This window comes from Macrosteles quadrilineatus, unplaced genomic scaffold, assembly GCF_028750875.1.
Source record: "Macrosteles quadrilineatus isolate MER2022 unplaced genomic scaffold, UCM_ALF_1.0 Scaffold_9__3_contigs__length_116548681, whole genome shotgun sequence".
Taxonomy (NCBI): Eukaryota; Metazoa; Arthropoda; class Insecta; order Hemiptera; family Cicadellidae; genus Macrosteles; species Macrosteles quadrilineatus.
In genome coordinates, this window is record NW_026542602.1 from 116,118,799 (window position 1) to 116,146,441 (window position 27,643).

Genomic DNA, 27,643 nt, shown 5'->3' on the forward strand with positions numbered 1-27,643 from the left:
TTGTATAGCACATATATGTAATAACACTATTTTCTGACACACATACAAGTTCATCCTTAACTAAATCCTAATGTTATAAATTACTAAAATATTAAAGTTTGTGTAGGATTTTACAACTATAGAGATAGGCAAAGTCAAGTAACATAAAATCATTGAGATTGATTTACGAGAGCATTTGTGAAACAATATTTATTGAGGTAATAGAAAGATGTAATTGGATAAAGTAAAATTATAAACTTTATTTATGAACTATGTGAATTGAACAAAATATTCTAATAAGCCGGAGTTGGTTCTCTGCATAAATAAGTTTTGTTATCTACATTCACCTCACATGCTCCGGATGTCGGGACTTATACTTCCTGCAAGGAGATAGATTTTGGTTTAAACCAAGATACTTTATAACTTTAAATCAAAATTAAAGTTGAAAAATAATATTTAGCCTTTTTCCAGGAAGGAGTTTTTATTTTGCGGTGGTTAAAAAGTAACAAATGCGTAACAAAACGCTTTCTATGTGTTGTATTTAAATACAGTATATTGGATTTGTATCTAACAATAAAATGTACATTTTGATCATCATACCTATTGTTATATGTAACGAAAAAAGAACAACAATTTAACATACTTAAATATAAAACATAATAGTTTCAATGGCTACACACAGAGCATTTTTATACGCTTTGAAACGGTTGTATCTCCTGACATTTACAAAAGGGAGTTTTATGAAATACGGTACTCGTATATTCAATTAAGTGTCTAATTAATGGTGAAATTTAAAACCCTTAATATTTAAGAATAAATAAAAAGAAAAAAACTTAGGTACACTTTGAAATGATCAAATTTCAAGGCAATAATTCATGTATAAAATACACTATGTATCAGTGAAAACACGGTTGAATGAGCCAGCCGTAGGAGGGGATGATCCGTGGTTGCCATGGAGATATGAGTGGCGTCCGTGGTTTGACAGTTCACCCCGTGAGTGACAGCTGCTGTTTAGTAGTGAATATAATAAAACTAAACATTATTAATTACAGCAATTAACAAAACCGTACTCGTATGGTAATCCCTCACTCGACTTAAACTCGCACAAAAACAACCATACTCGTTCGGCAAACACCTATTTTCTGGAATAGTAACGTAACTATTTAGCAGTAACTTAAAATGTCCAGTAACCGCAATGAATGGTTATTGGTAAATCAAAGGTAAATGTGTTACAGTGAGCATTGACTATTGGTTTTGACTTTCAATAGTCAATGCAATTGGAGAGTATAGAACAATAACTATTAGTATACACAACTGGAATATACATAATATACTACGTTTTGTATCTCTATTTCACAAGAACCTTAAGATCCAAGAGTTGTTAGACGAATTAAATCAACAGGTTGCTTTATTCATTTTCATTCAAAAATGTTGAAATCGATGTGTGCACCAACACTGTTATTACTGCCAATGTGGGTTGTCCGTTCTTGGTAGGTTTTTAGTAATATCTTAAAGTAATAAGTATGAGTAATAATCTTTAGTAATAATCAGCATATGTAATTTTTGATATTATTAAGCATTTTTTTATAATAAACATACAAGTTTATTTAGTAATTTCTTCTTTAGGGAAAATCGTGTGAGCTGGAGGAAAGGACTTGCCAATTGTTATTGAGTTGTGACTATTACATAAATAGGAGTGTTGGCTAGCCATATTCCTGGAACCAGTTGGCTTTTTAGTGATGTCTGACTGTCATTGAAATCGTAGCATTCATTTATAAAAAATAGGCTATAGTTATATATAGTCAGTTACCGGTTCGTCAGTTTCATAACATTAGTGATGTTTAAAAGAAAATATAACGATTAGTTGGCTAGTAATGGATATCGGTTGACAAGAAGTCCATTGATATTTTATGGTTGACAGATGAAGGCTGTCGAATGAAGGTTTATGGTTGTGAGTGTTGTCGGTTGCCACCAGGATGAGTCACAAAGGTCACACAAGGTCAGAATGGTTGTCGTGACAACCAAGCTCCCCCCTCCCCTGACCAACCATCCCATGCACAATGCATTATTAAACTTTCAGTTACCTAATTACATACAAACTGCTGCGTTTCATATAGAGCTTGTTTGATTAAATCAGAGAATTGATTTTCCTTGTATGGCTCAAATTGCGTAATTAATATTTAGTCCAGGTTTGTGGTTTGAAAATACATACAACATATTTTAATTAGGCTCCATAAAAAATTACAAAATGCAAATGTTAGATTCCATGTAGATAGATGAAAATTAAGTAATTTGACTTTATGGATGTGGGTTAGTTGCACATAAATTTAATCAATGTTCTTGTTTGTGAGGTAGTAATGCACTTTTAGATTCATCTATGAATCAAGCTAAAAATCTAAGCAATTTTGTTTGACTAGACGCGAAAAAAGGACTATATGTATGGATTTAAACAGCATTGCCAAAGTAAAGATAACTGAGTAGGGTTTCAGTTTCAGAATACCATCTATGTCGGAGTGTTATACGACGTTGTGCCAATCATCTGAGTGATTGTGCAAGCAACCAAGCAACCGAGCAACCAAGCAACTGAGCAACCAAGCAACCGAGCAACTGAGCAACCAAGCAACCGAGCAACCAAGCAACCAAGCAACCAAGCAACCAAGCAACTGAGCAACCAAGCAACTGAGCAACCAAGCAACTGAGCAACCAAGCAACTGAGCAACCGAGCAACTGAGCAACCAAGCAACTGAGCAACCAAGCAACCGAGCAACCAAGCAACTGAGCAACCAAGCAACCAAGCAACCAAGCAACCGAGCAACCAAGCAACTGAGCAACCAAGCAACCGAGCAACCAAGCAACCAAGCAACCAAGCAACTGAGCAACCGAGCAACTGAGCAACCAAGCAACTGAGCAACCAAGCAACCGAGCAACCAAGCAACTGAGCAACCGAGCAACTGAGCAACCAACCAACCGAGCAACCAAGCAACTGAGCAACCAAGCAACCGAGCAACCAAGCAACCAAGTAACCAAGCAACCAAGCAACTGAGCAACCGAGCAACTGAGCAACCAAGCAACTGAGCAACCAAGCAACCAAGCAACCAAGCAACTGAGCAACCGAGCAACTGAGCAACCAACCAACCGAGCAACCAAGCAACCGAGCAACCAAGCAACCAAGCAACCAAGCAACTGAGCAACCAAGCAACTGAGCAACCAAGCAACCAAGCAACCAAGCAACTGAGCAACCAAGCAACTGAGCAACCAAGCAACTGAGCAACCAAGCAACCAAGCAACTGAGCAACCAAGCAACTGAGCAACCAAGCAACCAAGCAACCAAGCAACCAAGCAACCGAGCAACCAAGCAACTGAGCAACCAAGCAACTGAGCAACCAAGCAACCAAGCAACTGAGCAACCAAGCAACTGAGCAACCAAGCAACCAAGCAACCAAGCAACCAAGCAACCGAGCAACCAAGCAACTGAGCAACCAAGCAACCAAGCAACCAAGCAACTGAGCAACCAAGCAACTGAGCAACCAAGCAACTGAGCAACCAAGCAACCAAGCAACCAAGCAACTGAGCAACCGAGCAACTGAGCAACCAACCAACCGAGCAACCAAGCAACTGAGCAACCAAGCAACCGAGCAACCAAGCAACCAAGCAACCAAGCAACCAAGCAACTGAGCAACCGAGCAACTGAGCAACCAAGCAACTGAGCAACCAAGCAACCAAGCAACCAAGCAACTGAGCAACCGAGCAACTGAGCAACCAACCAACCGAGCAACCAAGCAACTGAGCAACCAAGCAACCAAGCAACCGAGCAACCAAGCAACCAAGCAACCAAGCAACTGAGCAACCGAGCAACTGAGCAACCAACCAACCGAGCAACCAAGCAACTGAGCAACCAAGCAACCAAGCAACCGAGCAACCAAGCAACTGAGCAACCGAGCAACTGAGCAACCAACCAACCGAGCAACCAAGCAACTGAGCAACCAAGCAACTGAGCAACCGAGCAACTGAGCAACCAAGCAACTGAGCAACCAAGCAACCAAGCAACCAAGCAACTGAGCAACCGAGCAACTGAGCAACCAACCAACCGAGCAACCAACCAACTGAGCAACCAAGCAACCAAGCAACTGAGCAACCGAGCAACTGAGCAACCAAGCAACTGAGCAACCAAGCAACCAAGCAACCAAGCAACTGAGCAACCGAGCAACTGAGCAACCAACCAACCGAGCAACCAAGCAACTGAGCAACCAAGCAACCAAGCAACCAAGCAACCGAGCAACTGAGCAACCGAGCAACCAAGCAACTGAGAAACCAAGCAACCGAGCAACCAAGCAACCAAGCAACCTACCACACAGATACGGGTGTTAGTGATAGGTGCTCAACGTCCACCGTACGATTATGTTTGTTTACACAATAATAAGGCTAAATCTAAAAAGGACTAATCTAAAATAGGCCTATATTTTTTGATTTTTCATTAAAAGGTTTTTTTTCAATAACAGAAAATTAGAGTAAATAGAGTTTAATAAGCACACATTACAACACTAGTTAATAAGTATTTTTGTGATTAAATTTGTTGTTCGGTGGTAAAGAAAACTGAAATAATTTCAGCAATATCGTTGGATTTGCGTTGCAGCCATTCGGGTTTTAAATTGTACCCAAATGTGGTTTTTGTCTTATCCTTATCTTCCCTTGGTAAATTCTAGGATAGTGCTAACATCCATGAATAATTGTCAAGTTTTACAGTTATTTTACGATAGCTAAAATAGAGTAAGAGTAATAAAAAATAAATATAACAAAACTAATCCTAGTTGAAAACTAACGTAGGTAGATAAAACATAATTCAAAATTTCTAAATGAGAAATAGTGGGAATTTTTGTTTTACTCAATCCTCCGTTAAAGTATATTTCATCTCTAGGGTTGAAAAGACACTTTTCGGCCCATATTGAACAATTATTTGAACAAACTATGATACAAAACTAAAATAGTTTTCATTTAAAGACAACTCTCAAAACTACTTTTAACATTTTAAATTTTAAATTGCTAATGGAAATAAGCAGCTGTGTAGTAAGCGATTCAATCATTTCGTCTATTACGATTGTGTTATTGTACATTATACTACCAATATGTCAAATTATTTACACTAAGGCAACAATCGATTAAACAATCAATGCATACTTTCGATACATTCAATTTTGTTTACAATCGAATTTTACAACTGAGTTGACAACAGCAGATTTTTTCTCTGCGGGCTTAAAATGAATTTTACTTCCTAGATAGTAAAAATGCTATTTTATACCCGCAACTCATGTATTAAAATCGGCTGTTTTGCTGCAGTATGACAAAACAGTATATTTCTTACCTAGGGCCGAAAATGATGTTTTGCCGGCTCGAGATATTTTTTAAGTTCTCGACTTCGTCTCGAACTTAAAACGATCTAGAGCTTGAAAACTATTTTGGTCCGTGGTACGAACGCTATTTATCCCCACATTATTACCACTATTCACCACACAATACACAATACACACTGATAATCAACACAACTACAACTTTAAGGTTATGCGAAGAAATAATTTGATGAATCAGAAAAAAATCATAATAAATAGTTGCTAGTTAGCGGTGACAATAAAACAATTCTATTGCAATGCTATAGATACTGATTGTGTATTTAATATATGCATTTTGCATATGATTTTGCGGCCCTATGGATTAGGGATAGGTCCCCAAATTACAATGACAGTTGGCATGGACAGTAAAGTGTAACTTTCAGCCATCAGCTAACGTATGTAAAACAGCTAAAAACATCATAGTGTGGTGAAGTAGTTATTTGTGTATCTAGTGAGCAAAGGGAGCAATTGACTCACTCGAGAGAAATACTTACTCACGAGCCGTAGGCGAGTGAGGAATGGTTCCTCGAGTGAGGAAATTTCACTTTGCACTCGAGTTGCACATTATATTTTTCCTACAGTTACCAAAAAACAAATAAATTGGTAAAGAAACGTGACATATTTTTACCCAGAAGTGAATTTTTAATATTACATTTAATGATACAACAGTACAACAGCTGACCATCTGATTTACAGCCAGTGCTGCAAACGTATTTTGCGCGCTTACGACCTTGTCTGCATGTTACGCGTTCCCTATTTCGTGCCTTCACGTTGCAAATCTGGAGTGAGTGAGACAAAGTAATTAGAGTGAGACAATGTTAACATTGTCTCACTGATGAGCGAATTGGCCACTTTGCTTTCTCAAATTAGTGAGAGAACATGTACATTGTTAGGTAACTGTTGGAAAAGATTATTTTCTGACATGTAGGTTAAATTAAATGTATTTTATTGACCAAAATATAGGCCTAAGTGATTACATGTTTGCAAAGATTTTATTTGGTTGGTCTGGCGATTTTGACTACTTTTGACTATAAACAATGGTTCCAGATGCCAACATGTCACAAAAATAACACAGCAAATCCCATTTCCCGTAGAGAAAGATACCAAACAGGGAAACCCCAAGCGTAAGATCAACCTGAGCTTCCTGTTGGCGAACCTTTGACAATTTAAACCTTTGTTCTGTCTGTTGTGCTGGCCACACCCTGGGAAATCACAATACCTACTTTGACCTCAACCACATGTCGAGTGCCTTCTCTTTGACACATTACTAACGTTTTAAAAGAATTTGCATGTGTTGGTAAACAAAATATAGACCTATCAGTTTTTAAGCATTAGAAATTTTAGATTTATGAAGGTTAATTGCACATTAAAATGAATTTGTTTAGCTTAAACGTTTTCTAACTTGACAGCCAATTTGACTTGCCTTCAAAGCTAATTACTGCTAGGAAGTCAATAACATCGGTCTCACAAGATAAATATCCCTTTTACGCAATAACTGCATTGAAGTCAATAGCTTTGTCTTAAAAATATTATTAAAACCACCAGAAGTGTTTCGAAGTCCTTATTTTAAATTAGTTTGAGAAATTGAGTATGTTAACTTAAACATTATTTTTTAAATATTAAGTACGGTAATGAAGCTTGATGGCATGATAATCTTTTTTATACATGGTTTATACAATCGCTATACGAACTATTTAATGTAAGATTGATTTTAAACGTACAACATTCCATTAAAAATGTTGTACCAAACGGTGATTAAACAAAATATAACAAAGTAAAATATTGTCTCGTCCTCGTGTTCATCAGCATATAAAACTAATTTATGAAGTAATACCACAACGAATATCATGCGAAGGCTGAGGAAAACAATGAATATATTGTAAGAAATTGAATCTCACTTTGTATAAGAAAGACGGAAAGAGGGGGAATATTTATTGCGGCTACCTTACAAACAACGCTCGATAACTTAACCCATTCAATTAAGGACATAACCCGTACTCTCATTACTTTCCCCATCCTCCCAAACACATAAGTACTTTATCAACCTGATGCTAACAAGGAGACATTTACCTTATATGTTATTTTCAGTTGTATTTTCTTTTCTATGTAGTACTAAGTTAAAGTAGTTACATTTTTATTAAAATATTTATAGATCTAAGGTCAGTTAATTTTGGTCTTTGAATTTAAATTTAGATTCACTATTTTAATGATTTATCTAATCAAGGTCGTTGTTTTTGTTTTCACATTTTTAATAGCATGCTTCTAGCAACATCGATATGTTTCACTAACTTTTTTATTATTTGCATGGGTTGACTTATCGTTTTACTAGCTTACCACTATTATTGAGAGAAACTACTAGTCAACTTACCTCAAGCCGTTGCATGGACATTTTATTTGTTTATTTTTAAAGCAAATAATCTAGTTATCATGTGTTAAACAATTGCATGGAGACAAAGCAGTGAAATATTAAATTATTTGTTACCTCAGTCCAATCTTTATAATAGCATGTTTTTTTTTTGCATGTAAAATTAGTTGAATTATTATCCATTATTTAATTGAGATGCAAGGGCTGCTAGTAAGGTCCATTAGTTATTTAATTTATTACACCAAAATACTAGGCTATTATTTTAATTTAATCCATTCCATAAGAATTTTATTAATTTATTTCCAAAAGACATTTATGTATTTTAATGTATTGAGGTAAAACAAGGAATTATAGTAAACATTTCATGTATTAACTCTTATAATATCTCATTCTAGTAATTTTAAATAGTTTGATTTGTAAGGTTTGAATAAGAATTGCATCATTTAATTTCATTTATGTAAATATTTAATTTATAAGTTATTAGGATAGGCACGGGCAGGAGGGCCTATGCGGGACGATGATTGGCAACACAGATGAAAATACACCTTTTGAATACGATTCTTGCTTGGAGCTGGATAATGTTTTTGAAAGCGAAAGATTTTTCAATGAAACCCCAATAAATAGTAGTCTTAAAATATTTCACACAAACATAAGAAGTTTCTCAAAAAATTTTGACGATTTATCAGTGTATTTACAGTCTTTGAATGCTAATCTAGATATCATCGTCTTATCAGAGTGTTGGTTGAGCGGGGGGGAGGTGGGTCACTTGGACGGGTTTGACTGTACAATGACAGATACACAAAACAACAAAAATGACGGAGTCATTGTTTTCATCAACAAACGTCTGTCTGCTACAGTAACTCAAGTTAACATCAACAGAGTTTTTGGTATTTCTTTGGAATTCAGTCTTTTTAATAAAATATTCAATCTGTTAGCTGTTTACAGGACGTTTGATAGTGAAATTGATCATTTTATAAATGGTTTGGAATGCTATTATAATCGCATAAGTAAAGATACTAACTGTATCTTTTTGGGTGATATAAACATCGACTTACACAAAACTGATGCAATAACGGATCTTTACTTAAACACTTTACTAGGTGCTGGACTAGTCCAGTGCATCGACAAGCCGACCAGAGTGACACACAACACATCTACTTGTATTGACCACATTTTTGTCCGTTTTCATGATATGAGACGAGTCAAATCTGCTGTCATACAATCTCACATCACTGACCATTACAGCACTGCTCTTAAAATCACTAACACCATTCAGTCGCCTACAGGAACTGGAACTGACACTCTGCCACAGAACCAATTTCGCACCTACATTGATCACGCTTCACTAACTGAACATATTACAAAAACTGACTGGAGTCCTATCATGAGTAATCACGAGGTTAATCAGTGCACAGCATGTTTTTGTTCGACATTGAGTAACTGTATCGAAGCCTCAACAAAAACAATTAAAAATCACTCAACAAGATTTAAAAAAATAAAGCCTTGGATTACCGTAGACCTCATTAAATTAATTCGAAAACGAGACAAGTTAAGTAAAAAGATCAAAACCCAACCTTTTAATATATTACTTCTAGATAGATTCAGGGCCCTGCGCCTATCTTTAAATCAAAACATCAAACTCGCAAAAAAAATTATTATAGGGGTATAATTTCAGAATCTAACAGGGATCCAAAATTATTTTGGGGCATAGTTAGTGAAATATCGGGCAGGAATTGCTCTAAGGACCATTTTCCATTTGAAAAAGTTTTACCTGGTTCTTCGAATAATGCGAACATGAAGACTAAAATAGCTAATGATTTTAATAAGTTCTTTACATCAGTGGGTTCTAAATTGGCCAACTCAATCAATTCAGCTGGGGCTCCAGTCGTAAACGACGCTGACTTCTCACTCGACACGAATTTCACATTCAACACGGTCACACACGCTGACATAGAACGTTACGTCCAGGGTCTGCGCGGAGGGTCTGCACCTGGCCATGATGGTATCTCGGCCTTTGTTCTTAAAGAAAACATCCACTCTCTATGTGCTCCTCTTCTGCACATTGTCAATCTTAGCCTGACATCTGGTATATTCCCAAACGAGCTGAAATTTGCCAAGATCATTCCATTGCACAAAGCCAATGATTTCACAGACATGAATAACTATCGTCCGATTTCTTTGTTAAGTGTAATCGCTAAGCTATTAGAGAAAATATCTAAAGACCAACTTGTTTTTTACCTCCACCAGTGCAATATATTAAGTGAAAATCAGTATGGTTTCAGGAGTGACAAAAACATATCTGATGCTTTATTCGATATTAATAAATGCATTAACGAGGCAATTTATGGCAACAAACGAAGTATGTTAATATTTTTAGACTTGAAAAAAGCTTTTGACTCAGTGGACAGAAGTCGATTGTTGCGTAAACTTGAGCTTGTAGGGGTGCGCGGCACCTCGCTCGCTTGGTTCAGCAGCTACCTCTCTGATAGGCTACAAACTGTCGCACTTGGTGAAGTGTCAAGCGATGTTTTGCCAGTGGAGTATGGTGTGGTCCAGGGTTCGACCCTTGGTCCTGTTTTGTTCCTCCTTTATATTAATAATATTTCTAAAATTCAAACAGAAGGAAAATTAACATTATTTGCTGATGATACTCTAATATTTGTAACCAGATCATCCTGGGAGGAGGTTAAAAACAAGGCTGAATCAGACCTCTGTTTGCTAAAAAAATGGCTTGACCAAAATGTATTGTCTCTTAATATATCTAAAACCAAATTCATGCCAATTTCATTACGTAAGATAACCGAATACAAACTTGAAAACCTATCTATTCATGTCTGTGGAAATCATTCCAATAACTCTTGTTCTTGTAGCAAAATTGAAAAAGTTGATTCATACAAATATCTTGGTATTGTTTTTGATTCAAAGATGAAGTGGTCGGAACATGTTGAATATCTAACAAATAAATTACGCAAATATATTTATGCATTTAGGCAACTTAGTGATATACTCGAAGAGCAAGAAACTAAAATAGCATACTATGCATATGTTCAATCTTTGTTATCTTTTGGAATTATTGCTTTTGGTGGTGCTTACAAAACTATCTTGCAACCTGTTTTTGTTGTACAGAAAACAATACGTAAAGTTGCTTTTAAAAAACACTTTAGATATTCAACTGACGACCTTTTTGTAGAAACGGGAGTTTTGACATTCAGACAGTTATTTTTAAAATTTATTTTAGTTCACATGTACAAAAACTTTATTTTTATAAAAATTACTCATCCCCACAATACGCGCTTTTCTCGAAATGTTGGTATAAATGTTCCACAAACTTTAAAATCATTTTCACATACGAATTGCTTTCACTTAACCCAAATCATTTATCGTAACATGTGTAACAGATATCAAAATGTCAACATTTTAAATTCACCCTCTCTCTCTCTATTTAAGAAGCATGTAGTAGCGTGGCTTGTAGGATTGAGTGCAGAGGACACCGAGGCCGTTATCGCGTTGGGCGGACCTGACCGTTGACCCTACACAATCACTGATACAACACCTTCACTGACTGACCAACACACCACACTCCACCTCTCCTCTCCAATCTTCACCAGATTTTTATAAATTTTCTCAGTTTTGTACAAAGAGTTTTTTATCGTCAATTTAATTCACAGAAGAAAACTAAACATTCAGTTTCAAGCAAGAAAATTTTTTTAAATTTAGAATTATACGAATTATTTTTTGTTTTCCTATACATTTTTCTACCTCCCATCTAAATTAACCTTTTTCGCAATTCGAGTCTACGCACAGGCCCTGCCTATGTAGACTTTTTCCTTTGTTATAGAAGGTATTTTTTTTGCACATTTTTCGTTTTATTTCTACAGAATATAATTTTTCTTTTGTTATCCAGTTAGTAATGTTTGCTGTATTATATTTAAGTAAAAAAATACAATGTAATTATATGTATATAATTTATGGGAAATAAAATATTATTTCATTTCATTTCATTTCATTTCATTTCATTTCACCTCTACCTAAAGACACATTTATGTACCAGTAATTTTCCATAAAAGTGAAGAATAATATCAATTGTTGAGAGGTTTATTAGGATGTTGTTGTATCGTGGCAGTTATACTTATTAAAACAAATAGATAATTGATGTTACAAGGTAGTTACCAATAATTGACCTCTAGAAAAAATATAATACATGATGATTAATTCTCAAGATGACTGAGTTGTACTAAGGACTGGGTTGGATGCTAAAAAATGTTTCCATGTCCAAAGATTCGTTTAAAATAATTAGTTATTGCCTTATATTTTTTGAATATAGCTTGTAATATATTGTAACATAATATCATCTGAAGTATATATTTTTTAGCTGCGTCTAAGTTAAACTGGCAGATAGACGTCGAATACTAAAGTATTTCAACATTTGTTGAGCAACACTGAATATTATGTTGGTGGGATATGGATCTTAGTAAAACACCAATAGGTACAACGTATTTTCCAATAAACTCCTCGTGAGGTGCGTATCACTCGCAAACCGCAACCAGAAAACCAACTCGGGATTAATCTAGGTCGTATCAGAGATCCAAATAGAAAGAAACAGAAAGACTTCCATCTAGATTCTTAATCAAAAACGCTCCTTTGATTGCTAGGTTTCTCTTTTTATAGTCCTGACTTTACTCAAATTTTCTAATTTATTAATCTAAATTGGAACACTTTTTATGCTAACATTTAAAGACTTTTAAAACGTAAATTACATTTTCAACATTTTCTTCGAAACTTTAGTTAAGTAATGAAATGAAATGAAATGAAATGAAATGAAATGAAATGAAATGAAAATCCTTTATTTCAACAGGCAAAGTTAGGGCCACATGGCCCTTTCTTACACTTAACCTGCATACATAATTATAAATAGAAAATAGAAAATACAATTTAACACATTATTTACACAACAACAATACTTTTTTGATAAAACGAAAACAAAATGCCTAACAACAACAAAAAAGTCTCACACACTCAGTCAGCAATTACGCAAGTGCCAAAACAGTCCTAGGACGCACCAGCCGAGGCCATACGCTCAAAGTACATTTTTTTCAGTGCCGCCACGAACCGAGGACGACTATCAAGCATTTTGATGGATAAAGGTAAGTTGTTCCAAAGACGGCAGGCAGTTACAACAAAGGCCCTGTCATATGCTGTACTCCTATGATGAGGTATGCGTAACGTGAAAGATGCAGTGCGTGAACTCCTCAAGCTACCTTCGGCTACAAAGCTAAAGTCCCCTTCAAAATATTTTGGCAATCTATTTTTTAAAATTGAGAATGCTAACATGGTGATTTTAAGTAGCCTCTGATCGTTCAACTTTAATATTTTTGATTCAATGTAGAAAGGTGTAATGTGTTCAAAGCGTCTTAAATCAAATGCAAATCGCAAGCAATAATTTTGCGAGCGTTGCAGCACACCAGCAAGACTTACAGTCATGTCATTGATCACAGAGTTGCAGTAAGTGAAGTGGGGAAATACGAGTGATTTGACAAGGTGGAGCTTTATGTGCAATGGCAAGAAAGTTTGCAATCTCTTTAATGAATGTATTGATGAGAACACCTTTTTACGAATGTCAATCACTGCATCTCCCCAAGTGAGTGTAGTGTTGAGAGTCAGTCCCAAGTTTTTCACTTTGTCACAGTATGGTAGTTCAGTACCGTTAACAGTGATTGGATTTGTAGCATGAAAGTCAATTGAGCCTTGCAGTCGTTGATGGCAGATTATGATGGGTTTTGTTTTGTTATGATTGATTTTAAGTCCATGTTTATCGGTCCATTCAATGATTCGTCCAATGTCTTCGTTAATGTTTGAAACACAGTAGTTAATGTCATCGGCGTTGAAGTGAGAGTAAATTTGTAGGTCGTCAGCGTACATGTGGTATTTACAGTGAATGAGAGTTGTGCCAATGTCATTGATGTACAGTACAAAAAGTAAAGGCCCAAGGATTGACCCTTGAGGCACACCACATGTAACTATCTCCCAGTCTGATCTCAAGTCATCAACCTGAACACACTGCCGCCTATCTGACAGATATGATCTTAACCATTCAAGAACACTATCAGAAAATCCTATGGCCCTTAATTTTTGCAATAATAGTCTGTGATTTACACAATCGAATGCTTTAGAAAAATCAAATAAGGTAAGAATCGTACCCTGTCGACGTTCCATTGAGAGTCTAATGTCATCTGTAACTCGAAGAATTGCTGTTTCTGTACTGTGACCTTTGCGAAAACCAGATTGATAGTGAGAGAGGATGTTATTTTCAGTCAAAAAGTCAGTAATTTGACAGTGTACGATTCTTTCTAGGCCTTTAGATAGAGCGGGCAAAATACTGATCGGCCTGAAATCCTGACAGGATAATGGTGCTGCGATCTTATTTAATGGGCGAATGAGGGCAGACTTCCAAGATGAAGGAAATGATCTTTGTCTCAAAGACGTATTGAAAATATGCGTAATAGTTGGAAGAATGGCAAAAAGCATATCTTTGATGAATCGTATTGGTATACCGTCAGATCCAACTGCATTGCTACGAATCCGGCGAATAGCCTTTAAAACATCAGATTGTATAACAGGTTTAAAAGAGAACATTGGATATTCCAACCCTTGGTCCAATGAGTTAACCAACTCATTAACGTAGTTATTAACTGGTTGTTGGTTGATATTTTGACTATACGAGGAAAAAAAGGTATTCAATTCGTTAAGAGATATATTAACTGGTTGTGTATCAGTTTGTTTCCCAAGCCCAAGACTTTTTACATTGCGCCATAAAACTCTGGAAGACTGATTTTTATCTCCAAAAAGCTTGTGAATGTATCTTAATTTTGAGTTTCTCAGCAGTTGTTTGACTCTATTACGTAGACGGCGATATTCATCAAATTCATTTTGATCTTGGGATCGTCTTGCTCTCCGATAAAGACAGTCACGTCTGGCCATCAAAGAGCGTATCTCAGGCGTCATCCATGGTACAGGTTGCAGTTTTGTTAAACGTAACGTTGTTAAGTAATGTAGCAAGATGCTTAAATTCTTACGTAAAACTCCTATTTTAGTGTCTAAGAACTTTACCTCTAACAATAATTGTCGTTTCATCCACACATTCTATTTTCAAGTTATATTAATTCTTTTTACAGATTCTTTACAAATTCCAAAAAAACTAAGTTTATTCAAACAAAATCCGCAACTACTATATCTTAAAAAAACTTTGATTACATCTTTTCCTTAGTAGATATATTTATAAATTATAAAAATAAATTTACAACTCCTACAAACAGTATTAAAAAGACCAACAATACATTTAGTATATCATTAGAATATCAGTAAGTATTACTGAAAATAATATTTAGAAGCTAAGACAATTCCTCGTATAGCTTACCATCTAAGCACCATGTTGAAGTGATTCTCCCCACATTTGATTGCGATTCCTGAAAAAAATAACGAAGATTAAAACATAACCATTATATATATACAATGTGCCAAGAAGTTTACTTCCCTTAAACAGAACCCATCTTATGTTATTGATTGAAGCTGATATGGACACTTTAAGCAAATTGAAGACTTGTTTACTTTTCAATGGTGAATGGAATTTAATTAATTACATTAATAAGTAAACTGGAGTCAAAATAGAACTGAGAACATTTAAACATGTAGCTTTAAACTGCTAAACAAATTAAACATAGCTTTAACTGAGGATGGACAATCAATTTTCAAAGCTAAAAAAACAAAAACTACGAGTAATTTCGTAAAAATAAGTGATAAAATCAAAATTTAATAATACTCAATGACTCATGTCATGTAACTTCTTACTTTTTGAATGATACATACCCTAAATTATACACAGTATTTTCAGTGGGAAGGTTATGTTAAGGAAGCGAGACATTGGTCGTTAGGGTAGAATGGCGAATCATTTATCTAGTTGACTTTTCCCCCTTTGTCTGAAAGTTACTTTCATAGCTATTAATTTTTTTCGCCATCTAAAACAAACCAAGATGCAATAATAGGTGTTTGTTCACTATTCACCTTAGTAATTTATAAATACAAAACATGGTTAAATTCTCTTCCCATTACATAGTCTTTGACCCTATGTGAAGAACAAGTAAAGCTAAAACAACTATTGTTCAAAATTATAGGTTTAATCTTACTAGAACAAAAATCAAAACGACGTTATGTTTGTGCATTAACCATGAATGGAAAAAATATAAGTACTGGTTCCAAAGTAAAGCAAGAGTTTCTCCAAGATGTAGTTGTATTGCTGCAGAATACACGACGTGGAAAATGTATAAGAAGATGCATCCTGAAAATAAGCGTATGGTATATTTTTTAAGTTCTTTTAGAGGATTGAATAATAGTACTTATTATGTATTTATTCAATTACTAGTGTCCCTGTGTTGCTCGAATTCGAGCAATTGCTAAGTATTACAGGCGTTAATTTAAAACGAATAACAGTCACAATTTCTGATGACTTTAAAAGATTCGTCCCAAATATTATGGAAATACTCAAGATGTACATAACAGACACATAACAGATCGATATAATCAACATTTATTGTAAACATCCTATCATTTTTCAAAAGCTGGTCTTGTTTTTTAGTGTTTTCTACTAATAGCCTTACTCATAGCCGCATTAGGTTGTCCATAATAACGATTATAAATTCTAAAAAAAACATTATTTCTATTTCTTCTCCTTGGTGGTGCTCTATGAATTTCCTATGTTTCCATAGTTTGCAAATTGGTTCTTTCAATGATTACTAAGAAATGCATTACAGTGCTAATTCAGTTTTACTTTTAGTATATCAATTTATCCAGGCTCTCTCGCTTTTTTCCATTGGAATATTTACGCCAACCCAAATTCAAATAGTAATTATTTCATTTAAAGTCAGTAAATGTTTGTAGCAAACTGTTAAATTAGCAAACTTATTGACTGTTTACAATTACCATATGTTCTTCTTCTCACTTTTAATTTCTGACAACAGCTGAAGTTTCATAACAATATTTGTTTCCCATGTTAATCTTATGGCGAAATACGAAACTTAAAAAGGCCCCAGGGCCTCACTCTCTAATAATTTCCCTAAAAAGGAAGTTTCCTGCACAACTTCACGTTACACTCTTTCCAATGACACCAAAAACATGTAAATCGATTCAGTCGTTTTGGAGGAGTAATTGTCACAAAAAACCTGCTTGCGTATTAAATAAGTATAATAAATTATCAGGTACATTTATCTTCAAAGTGAGTACTCAATTGGCGAAAAATGGGGAAGGTGACGTTCTTGCCGATGATGAATGATACCCCTAGTCACATCTGTAACGTCGAACTGTGAGCGATCACCTGCAACTGTAACTAGTAACTGATATACAGTGACTAGGAACAATATAAACTGCTTTCAAATATTAAATTTAAGTTTAGCGAAACCAAAGTAATTGTTTGAAGTGATATTGTAGTAAAATCCCATGAAAAGAAGAGAAAATTGCCGGCTACTTCATTAATATGAAGTTTACTTATGGACGTGACGATGTAAAGATTTATATGGAAATGTACACGTTGCTGTGGTTGTATTATTAAAAGAAAACACAAAAATGATTGTTCAATCCCTAAAGTTTAACCTCCCATTGCTGAAGCCTGTCAGTTATTCTATTCGAGATTGTACTTACAATTCATTTACAACTTTGACCAGCGCTTTCCACATTGACATAGCAAAGCTTACAGATAGAAGTCAATACGGTACAACTAGTAATGTTTGAGTTATGACTTGACACTAAACACGATGCGTATCGTGTTTATTAACCACCATAGCTAAAAATTACACACTTGATTTCGAGTATGTACAAAACCTTAACACATATTTGCCTTCGTTAACAAGTTAAACAGAACACTAGCGCTTATTTTACCAAGAATACTGCGGGTTGGTTTATTGTAATTTATTTTTATTTTTTACCACAGTAAGAGAACGATCACGCAATGAAAGCTTAGTAAAAAAATTACAATAAAGGCTGTGATAAAATTACAAGTCAAGTTAAATCTAATGCGGCTATTGTGTTACCTCAAGCAATGTTTCCGATAACGCTAATGAAATGAAATGATCCCCACAACGCTGCTACCCCACGTTACTGTTTTCCAAATCAGCTGGTCCCGATAGTGGGTTTAATCGTTCGCTCTACAAATAAAACTCAGCTACAACTAATTAAACTAGTTCAGCTTTACAACCGTTTTGCAGACTACATGTAAGTACTCATTATGTGATCATATGTAATTTATGATGTATAAGAACCTTACTGAAAGGAATTTCTTAAGTCTTTTAAAGGGACGTAATTATTCCGTAAATTATTGAATACTCCTTTATATAGACTATAAATGTATAAAATGGTGAAAAGGGTTTAATTTAGCATCACTGGCCAATAGGATATCCGTATGGACGCATACATAATAAAAAATGAGACTAATACATAAAAAAAAACAGTAATTAAAAATTAGTTTATGGATGTATAAACCAATAATATTGATTTTAACTCACAACACAATGAATTACAAACTCGCAACCAAAGTTTGGTTTTTCAATAAAACGAGTATTTTATGGTTTCAAAGTTAAGAAGTTGAAATGTTCTTTAGTTTCAAGGCATACATTAAACAAGACCCAAGCAGTTAAAACCATTATTCACAATCTTCTACTTGCTGTTCAGTAACAAAATACTCGTATACACGACCCAGTCCACCCAATGGAGTACTTTGGCCAGATGGCCACAGCAAATACAAGCAACATTGGAGTTAAAATAACCATAAACATAAACAAGAATGCCAACAGCCTGATATGAATTCTGTGTAGCGGGAATATTGCTAAAGCTACGGTCTGTGAAAAAGAGCAATATTATTCTCAACGCCGACCTTCTCCAAACATGACATATTTTGTGATTGTAACGCAGCAGTACCTTTACAAAATCACCTATCCATCTTAATACAATCTCTATGCAATACATGTGACCATAGCTTACGACAGGTCTTTTGTTGTTACCGCTTGCTATCTGTGGAACGGCCTGTAAATGTGTATTTTGTGTGTTAAAATGTCATCGTTATTTTTTTTCTTCTAAGTATTGTACATCAATAGTTGAATAAGTAGATGTTCATTACATTAAGTTATCTCATTGTATTTTTTTTTTTCTTGTATATATGTAGGCTATGTCAGGTTAAGTGTATGAAAGAGACATGTGGTCCTAACTTTGCAGAAGTTTTAATTTAATTTAATTTACTGTAAAGTGTACAACCTAAAAAGCTGTAAAAATAATTTATTCTACACTAATCATAAAATTGTATCCAGGTTAAAAGTGTATTCATATCGCAGGTTAATAAAATAATAGAGATAATGGTAACACTGCTTTGAGTATATATACAGTAGTTTTAAAAATTAAAACATCTGAGAAAGTCCACAATCATGACACATATCCAAATCATACAATTAATTTTTACTTTTAAATTTTTAAACAACCAAACGAGAAATCGATACTTGTATGTATAAGGTGTTATTGAATGTGCTAAGTGTGTCACCTGATCTATCATCCCTTAAAAACTCTGACACAGCTGACGAAACAAAGTACAATGGCCATATTGTGAACTCTGTGCATAACAATGGCTTTGATACAGAATGTGTTTGTGTAAAAATTGTGATACATCATCCCCGATGAGGAGAAGGGCGCTAGATTGCTGAAGCAATCACATTGTTTTATTTATGTCTATTAACTGAATTGATAAAGATATACTTGTATAGTAGATACGTGCATTCACTAGGTATATAACAGGTTTTTGTAGTTGATACACAAACTTGATTTGAATTGTTCACGAGATATTTATATGATATACACATTTTTACAATGCAAACAACATTTTGGATGTTAATGGCAAAAAAGATAGAAGATCGATATTTTTATTAACTGGTCTCACTCGAAATATGTTTGTAGAAATAGAACTTACAGTACTATTTTTACAGATTAGTGGAAAATGTACGAGGAAATTCAGTAAAATTATTTGAACGAGATAGAAATAGGATTTGACGAAAATGCCTGGTAGTTAAATTCACGTACAATACTTTCTTTGCATATTTCATTTGTACAATGAACTGTAAAACAACAAATAGCTTTTTGGGCAAACAAATGGATATATTCTTTCTTAAAATTCTTTTTATAAAGTTCCTATTTATTGCCTTGTTTGTCAGTAAAGTCATCATCCCTCAATAACATAGCAACATTTAAAATGTCCGACGAACGGTATTAAGTTCTATTTTAAACATATTTTAAATCCCGTTACTGTGATATATTTAGATGAAATTGGGTCTAAGAGTTAACAGACGTCTATACTGTTCTTGATGGTCAACTTATTTAATGTGTGTTATGTTGCTATTCAACCTAATACTGTTGGACTCTCTGAGCTGAACAATAAACGAAATTTCCAGTGTGAAAAAATAAATTATATCAAGCTGATATGATAAACGGGTTTAACAAATAAATATACCTAATAATTACTAAACGTGTATTGTTCGACTGAAAATTCAGCCCTAAAGTCAATTTTGGTTTTTTACCTCCCTGCACCATAAAAAAAGAAGAAATAACATATACCACAGGTGAGGGTAATTATTTACAGATATGGTTACCGAAAAAACTATATTTGTATTAGAACTATTATGTAATACAGTGTGGGGTGGGTGTTATATTATAATAATATAACACACTCTATAAGAGAGAGTGGAGTGGATAAAGTATAAATGATGTCTCTTGTACAGCATTTAAACTTTAAAAAGGTCAATATCATGCAACAATGTGCTGTGTAATTCAGATGTTGACAAATGTGAGTCTTCAGTTCTACCAAATGTTACAACCTCTGTAGTTTGTACTAAATTAACCTAATAAGCCTTTACATTACTGAAAAGAAACTATTAACACCAGTTTCTTGGATTAATAGTTGGATGATGATATACAAATTATGTATGCCTAAATAAGATTTACATAAATGTTTTAATCGATATTTGTATAGGAAAACTAAACTAAATCACGTAACTTAATTATTTACTTTCACCTAAGCATATTACATTCAATATAAACCGTTCCGTAAACAACGTAAGTCAAGCATTTCTGAGTAATTCGGAACAAGTTACAAAAAATACAAAATTCATTAATTTTGTATATTTGTGTTGACATTTCAAGAACTTCTTAAGACGTAACAATGTTTTGTTATCGTTTTAAGATCTAGAAACGTGACGTGACTTTAATAAGGGTATCCCTTTTTCTCATTTTTCTTGCATCATCATTGACGCTCCTGACAAATGTTTCCTAATAAAATTTGCTATTAGATAACGGATTTTAAAAGCTTCATGAAATTGCTTAAGAAAGTAAATATTGCTATAAATATTTGCTGCAAGTAAAATTTTTCAAAGACTTCACTAAACCCTCAAAATATAGTTTAAGAATTGGCTGGATACTCAAGTGCAGAAACGTAAGGAAATAATGACTGAAACATGGTATCAAACATTATTTGAGAACTCATTCAAAATTAATTATTCAAAATTATGTTCTATTAAGCAAGCACATATTTTGTTATTAGTATAATATTCTAACAACTGTATTTATTGGTATTTAATCTGTGGGCTTTTTATCTTCTTCGTTTGGATATATTTTTAAAAGCAGTCGTAGGATTAAAAATACAAATATTATGTCGGTGGTATTAATGATTTTTATTTCGATCATCACTATGGAAAACTGTGTTACTTATTTCTGATTCTCTAAAGATCCTCCAACTTAGAATGATAAAAAATTTGTTTTAAATGCTAAATATTCTAAGGTTTGATGGATTAACCATCTCATATATTTTTAATTGTTATGCCATTTCAATCTAGTTTTTGTTAAAAAGAAAGATTAGTAGGTATGCTTAGAAACTAGTTTTAATGATGGAAAAGATAAGGTACATTTGGGGGTGAAGACATATGGGTAGTCTTCACATTCTTCATATAGAAAAATGTTGATTTAAAAGGAGAAAACTATAGCTGTGAAACAACTTGACAAGAATAATCCTACCACTAGCAAACTGTTGAAACGGTTCGTCACAAACAGACTTGGCTCGCAACGTGACGTGAAGATTAACATTTCACAAAGTGTTGACTGTGATCTTAGAAAACATGAAGAATAAGTTTGTTTCTACGAACCTTAACACATTATGGTAAATTGTACATGTTCTATAATTTAAATGATTATTTCAGATGATTCATGCTTCTGGAATGAAAAAGTTGTAAGCCTGTTATGCCATTTTGTATAAAACTCAATATGGTATTATACAGTAAGAAATTGCTGCTTCCTAATAATTTCTAAAAATATGGACTGTTATTATCCAATGTTATTATGGCTTCCAAGAATAGATGCAATGAACCGTGATATTCCCGCGTGTTTACAAAAGAGGTAATTTCGACATCTACCTACACTGTTTACTGGTTTTGCATGTGGTCTTAACAGCAAATACACTATCATATAACGGTAAAACCATTATACCAGTATTATATTGTATTTTAATATTATCAGGAGATTACTATGATTACAATATTGTAAAGCGTACTTTAGGTATGAATTGTATGTCAAAAATATCCTTTATAATATAAAAAAAAACAAGTTGTATACATATACATATTAAGTATAAACAAAACAGCAACAATGACTAAACTATACCGCACTTAAAATATAAATGTATTGACGTTTTTTTGCTGGTATGTTTTGTAGTTTACAATTTTTGTAAAATGATTCCGTGGAATTCAATTCGCCATATTTTTAAAATTACATAGTGTAAGGGACTTAACAGTAAACAATGGTAACTGTAAACAAAAACAAGACAAATGGTTAAAATCTGAATATAGGACATTACTGAAATAATGTTTTACGATTGCTATTCGTGACTAAATAGATAAGGCATGGGTAAGGGTAATAGTGCAAAAATACTTTAAAAACAAAAAATAATTCATAAATGAAATTTAGAACCATAATTTAAATTTACATGTGCAGGTTTAACACCTTTTTACCATTAGATGCTAGAATGCTATTTCAATGGGCATTTTATTATTCATACATTATGTCTAAGCCAGAACAATAACGTAATCAATATACAATGTAATCTCCTAACTTTTAAACAAGTCTCAAAGTCTGCCTATTACATAAGTGGATAAGTCTGTTTTAAATATATCAAAAATTGGTGGGATTCCCGAAATCTAAAAAAATCATGATGCCCCACAGTCTTGCCTTTTGACGTTTTTCTTAACTTTAACAAACATTCAACCTTTACAGATAAACTATGTATATAATAAGGTTTTCAACTTATCATGACGTATAAAAAATATAAACAATTTGTTATCTAGACAACATTTCTTTTACGTGTGGACAGGAAAAGGTGGTATAAGAAATAGAGATATAAAACGTAGTTTGTAGCGAAATATTTAGTTTTTTATTTGAATATTATAAAGATTCCATATAAACCGGAAGTAACCATGTTGTATTCTAGATCATGTATTGTATACACTTTTTTCTCGGAAATTTTAGTTAGTATTTTGTGTTTATAGTTAATTTTAGGAAATGTGTTGTATTCATGAATTGTTAATATTTTATGGTGATTTGCTGTTATGTATATGCATGCCCAAAGCCCCACCTTTAATTTCAAGAATTTATTCAAGGAGAGATGACATCTGATCCAACGCTTATCAGGGACACGAACTTTCTCCCCCCCCCCTTTTAACACGAATACACAGGGTGACCATGAACTCTCTACCAACCATTTAAAAGGCCGACCTTTTAATTCCAGGACATTTTGGTAAAGACTTAAAACCTATCGATCGGCATTTTAACAACTTTAAGATTACACGAAGAGCCGTCCTTTTGTCTCTTTCAAAACAATTACTTGATTTGAAAAATAAACTTTTGATTTGATTACGGCTTTTTGTAGTGAAATGAAGTTAAGCACATAAATTAAAGGTCACCGATTTGAGAGCGACCCTTACTTTTAACTTTAAGCTATTTTCGATACTGGTTATTCTAGGATCTAGATATTACGGTTGTAGTGTTTACCTAAAACATTGATTTAGGTTGGGTTTATCAATAATAAATATTATATAACAATTGTAGTTTTTATTACAGTAATATTTTGCACTAAAGTAAGAAATGTAAATGTTCGAAATGGAAACTAATAATTAATATACTGGATTAATTTGTTTTAACTTCCACAGTACGTAAGAGATGAGTTCGCCTTTAATTGCAGGGTTAGAGAATCCACGAATAGAAAATATATAAGATGATTCTTCCTGAACCATATGGTCATGAAAAAAAAAACTAGATGAATAAAATTTTCTTATGTATTTACTTATACACATGTATCTAAGTATTATAATAGCACATAAATCGACGATACGTTTGATCAATGCTAGGCAGCTAGGGAACGGTAACATTCTTGCAGATGATGAATGATACCCCCAGGTCACATCTGGAACATTGACAACTGTGAGCGATCACCTATAGATGTAACTGGTAACTGATATAGGCCTAAATGACAAGAAACAATACGGGTTAGGTTAGCCCTATTAATCTATTTTTCATATTATAAATGTAATGCGGTACATCGAGAAGTACAATAGTTTCAATATTACGGCGATCTGTTATTCTGTATGTGTGCAGGGTGCGTCGTGATGAAAAGTATCGTTCATAAATTGTACCGTAAGTGAATTTCCGGCACTTTCTCAAATTATTCTCGACTTTGGCTTAGTCTCGTGTGTATAGCCCACTCTCAAATGCTCAGAATAGACTCACACGTGAATTTTGTGTTCACAAAACTTGAGCACACATAGGAAAATGCATATTTCGGTACTTGTAATAAAATATACTATACAATACAGAAGTGATTTTTGGTTGTTATCGTTCTAAAAGAAGAATTAATATTAAGGAGGACATATGGTAAAAAATAGAACAATAAAAGTAGTGATGACGGTGATTCAGTAATCTTTCCAATAACGATGAAATAAAGTGATCTCCCTATCGCAGCTACCCACCATGATAGGTTTCCAGATCAGGTGGTTCCGATAAAGGGTTCAACCGTTCATTATATGCAATTATAAATTTAAGCTACATATAACCCAATTAAGATAAATGCCCATTTGCAGCCAACACTCTAACAGTAACACTCATTACACGAGCCCTTGCAATTTGTACGTATAAAGATTTATCTAGTTTAAAGTTTGGCTAGTTTAAAAATCGTCGTAGGTAAAAAGATTTTCTTAAGATTCCTTTAGATCCTAAGACCCTTTAGAGCATGTATTATTCTAGGTCTGGTGAGTTGTTGTTTAGTTATTATTAATCCCATTGGTATTTATTACTTTATTACTTGTGTAATACACATGAAGAAGAAATAGGTAAAATATTAGTATATTTACTTTACATAAAATAAAAAAATATCAACCGTTTGTAAATTTTGTTGAGGTGCACAAAAACAAGGCATTAAGGAGTTATATCCATAATTCAAAAATGTATTTAAAAAGACTATGGTTTTCTTAATACGAGTAGTTTCAAGGCTGAACAAGATAAAGCACCGAAGTGGAAATAACCATAAACGTAAACAAAGTCAATTTTCTGCTATGTAACCTTCATAACGGGAATATTGCTGAGCTACTCTGTGTTAGCAACATTGTCAGCATCGAGCTTCTCCAAAGGTAAGCTTGAGACTATAAATTTGCAAAACTATTTTAAGATGTAAAAAATTAATAAACATTACATCCTAAACGGAACTAGTTCAATTACATATAATATACGATCAAAAATATTAAAACCACCAGGATTTAGTACAAAGCGAAAACATTTTTATTTATAAAGGGAAAAAGGGATTATTTTTTATATTTTGATTCGAATATGTCCCACTGGATTGTGTTTGTAAGTGGAAGCGGCACGTAGGCCTACTGTCATAGAGTTTGGAGAAGACGAATAAGACAATAAAATTAAACATACTGCTTTTACACAGTCAAAACTAGTCGAAGCAACTTACTCCATGTGGTATTTTCATTTTTTTGTATTTATTGCTGCAAAATAGTTTGTAATAAATAAAGAATTCTCTCTCTCTCTCTCTCTCTCTCTCTCTCTCTCCCTCTCTCTCTCTCTCTCTCTCTCTCTCTCTCTCCAGTAAGACACTGCTTGGTAGTCAGGGTAAGTAAACATTTTTAATCATTGGTGAAAAGTTAACGGTAAAACATTATTTTCTGTTTTTTATGAGATTTAATTTAACAAAACTCTCATCACGCAAGAGTGTTTTGTTGCTCTCAGACCCTGAAACGTGACGTGACTTTGTAAGTTATAATAAGGATCTCTTTCCCAATTCCTTTCTCACATCCACCATAACCGAGATCCAAATTATAACCACCAAACGTCCCTAAATAACCCTTACTATATAAAAACTAACGGGTTAGAAAAGCTGCACCAAATGGCTTATGTCACCTTAAGTCCTTTAAATCTGGGATTTGGCCAACAACTTCGTCGAAGTTTTTTTTTAACGAACCAGATAGATCTATATTCCAAAGTAAAGAAAACATAATGAAAACAAGTGTACTAAAATTAAAAACAATACTTAGTTTAGTTTTTGTAGGAAAATGGTTTGTCAAATAATCAATAGTTATTACAAAACATAATTACTGTAACCTAGACTACTTCTATTTCATTTGTAGATTTCAAATCTCACATTACGTAACAGTTTATTTTTTAAATTAATCACAGGTCTAAAAATGAAAATAGAATGTTCGGCTTATAGAAAACCTCTCAGGAAAGACAATGATCAAAGTTTTTCTCTCGGGAGAGGCCTGTTACTTAATTTCTGATTCTCCCAAGGACCTTAGGTTTTCTTACTGTATAAGGAGTCCAAGATTTAATGACTGAGCAGCCACTGAAAAAATGTTTTTACTTATATAAGTCTATATTATATTTTTGTGTTTTTAAGAATGTTTTTTGAATCGGTGCAGACAAGTTAATATACAGTACTATTGAAGGTGGAGCAATGTTTTCTCACATTTAAAAATAATGTGATAGTATCTTGAATAAAAAAAGAGGAATACTTTACCATGAGAAATAGTTGCCAAAAATAGTCCCAGCTCAGGGAAACTGTTGAAACGGGACTTCTTGATCGAAAATCCCGGAATGCAATGTGACATTAAGCTTAACATTTCAGAGTGTTACCCATGATTGTACAAAACATGAAGCAGAAAATTATTTGTAAGAAATTATCTACGATATAGGTTGCACAATTTTAATGATTTCTCAGATAACTTTTGCTTCTGGAAATGAAATGTTTACTATAAAACTAATTTAAAACAAATAAAGTAGGCTATCTTTTCGTAAAATATGGTATTAAAACATGTTTAACAGAAATGGTATACTTAACTAAAATTTCTAGATTGAAAAAAAGATATAATTATAGCAGTCTAATTAAAAATCACAATTTATTTTTAAAATACACATATATAATTTCTAGATTATATATTTTACTACATTATAATTTCTATTACAGTAATTATGTTAACTGGAGCTCTAAAATATATGGTGGCTTTTGAGAATTGAAACGTGATTTTCCCGCATAAACAAAATATACTTTAACCACTTTCACTTGTTTTATTGTGGCCTAATTGCATATTATATACAGTGATAATATGAATGCCTATTTTAACGTAAGTATCGTATGCATAAAAAATATTATTTATAATTATCAAATGGTTGTTTTAAAAACTACATATATAATTCTAAACCTTGACCGCATTAATTTAACCGCACTTTCCTATTACTTTGTAAACTTCAAAACCAATCAGATTCTATAATTTTTTTACGAAACTAAGATACAGAAATA

The 27,643-nt window shown here is 33.5% G+C and overlaps 1 protein-coding gene across 6 annotated transcripts in view; it reads right to left on the minus strand.

Annotated features, from left to right (window-relative positions):
* LOC129003059 (ankyrin repeat and death domain-containing protein 1A-like) overlaps window positions 1–27,643 on the minus strand; it is a 215,283-nt gene that overhangs the window by 41,812 nt on the left and 145,828 nt on the right. For 5 of the 6 annotated variants that reach the window (XR_008491612.1, XR_008491611.1, XM_054431272.1 and 2 more), the window contains exon 2: window positions 15,143–15,191. The exons of the other annotated variant lie outside the window; for it this stretch is intronic. Coding sequence is in view for 2 of the 5 variants with exons in the window: in XM_054431270.1 (XP_054287245.1) it covers window positions 15,143–15,145 (3 nt within the window). In the remaining 3 variants the exon portion in view is untranslated. The remainder of the gene's footprint in view (window positions 1–15,142; window positions 15,192–27,643) is intronic. 6 annotated transcript variants of the gene reach the window in all.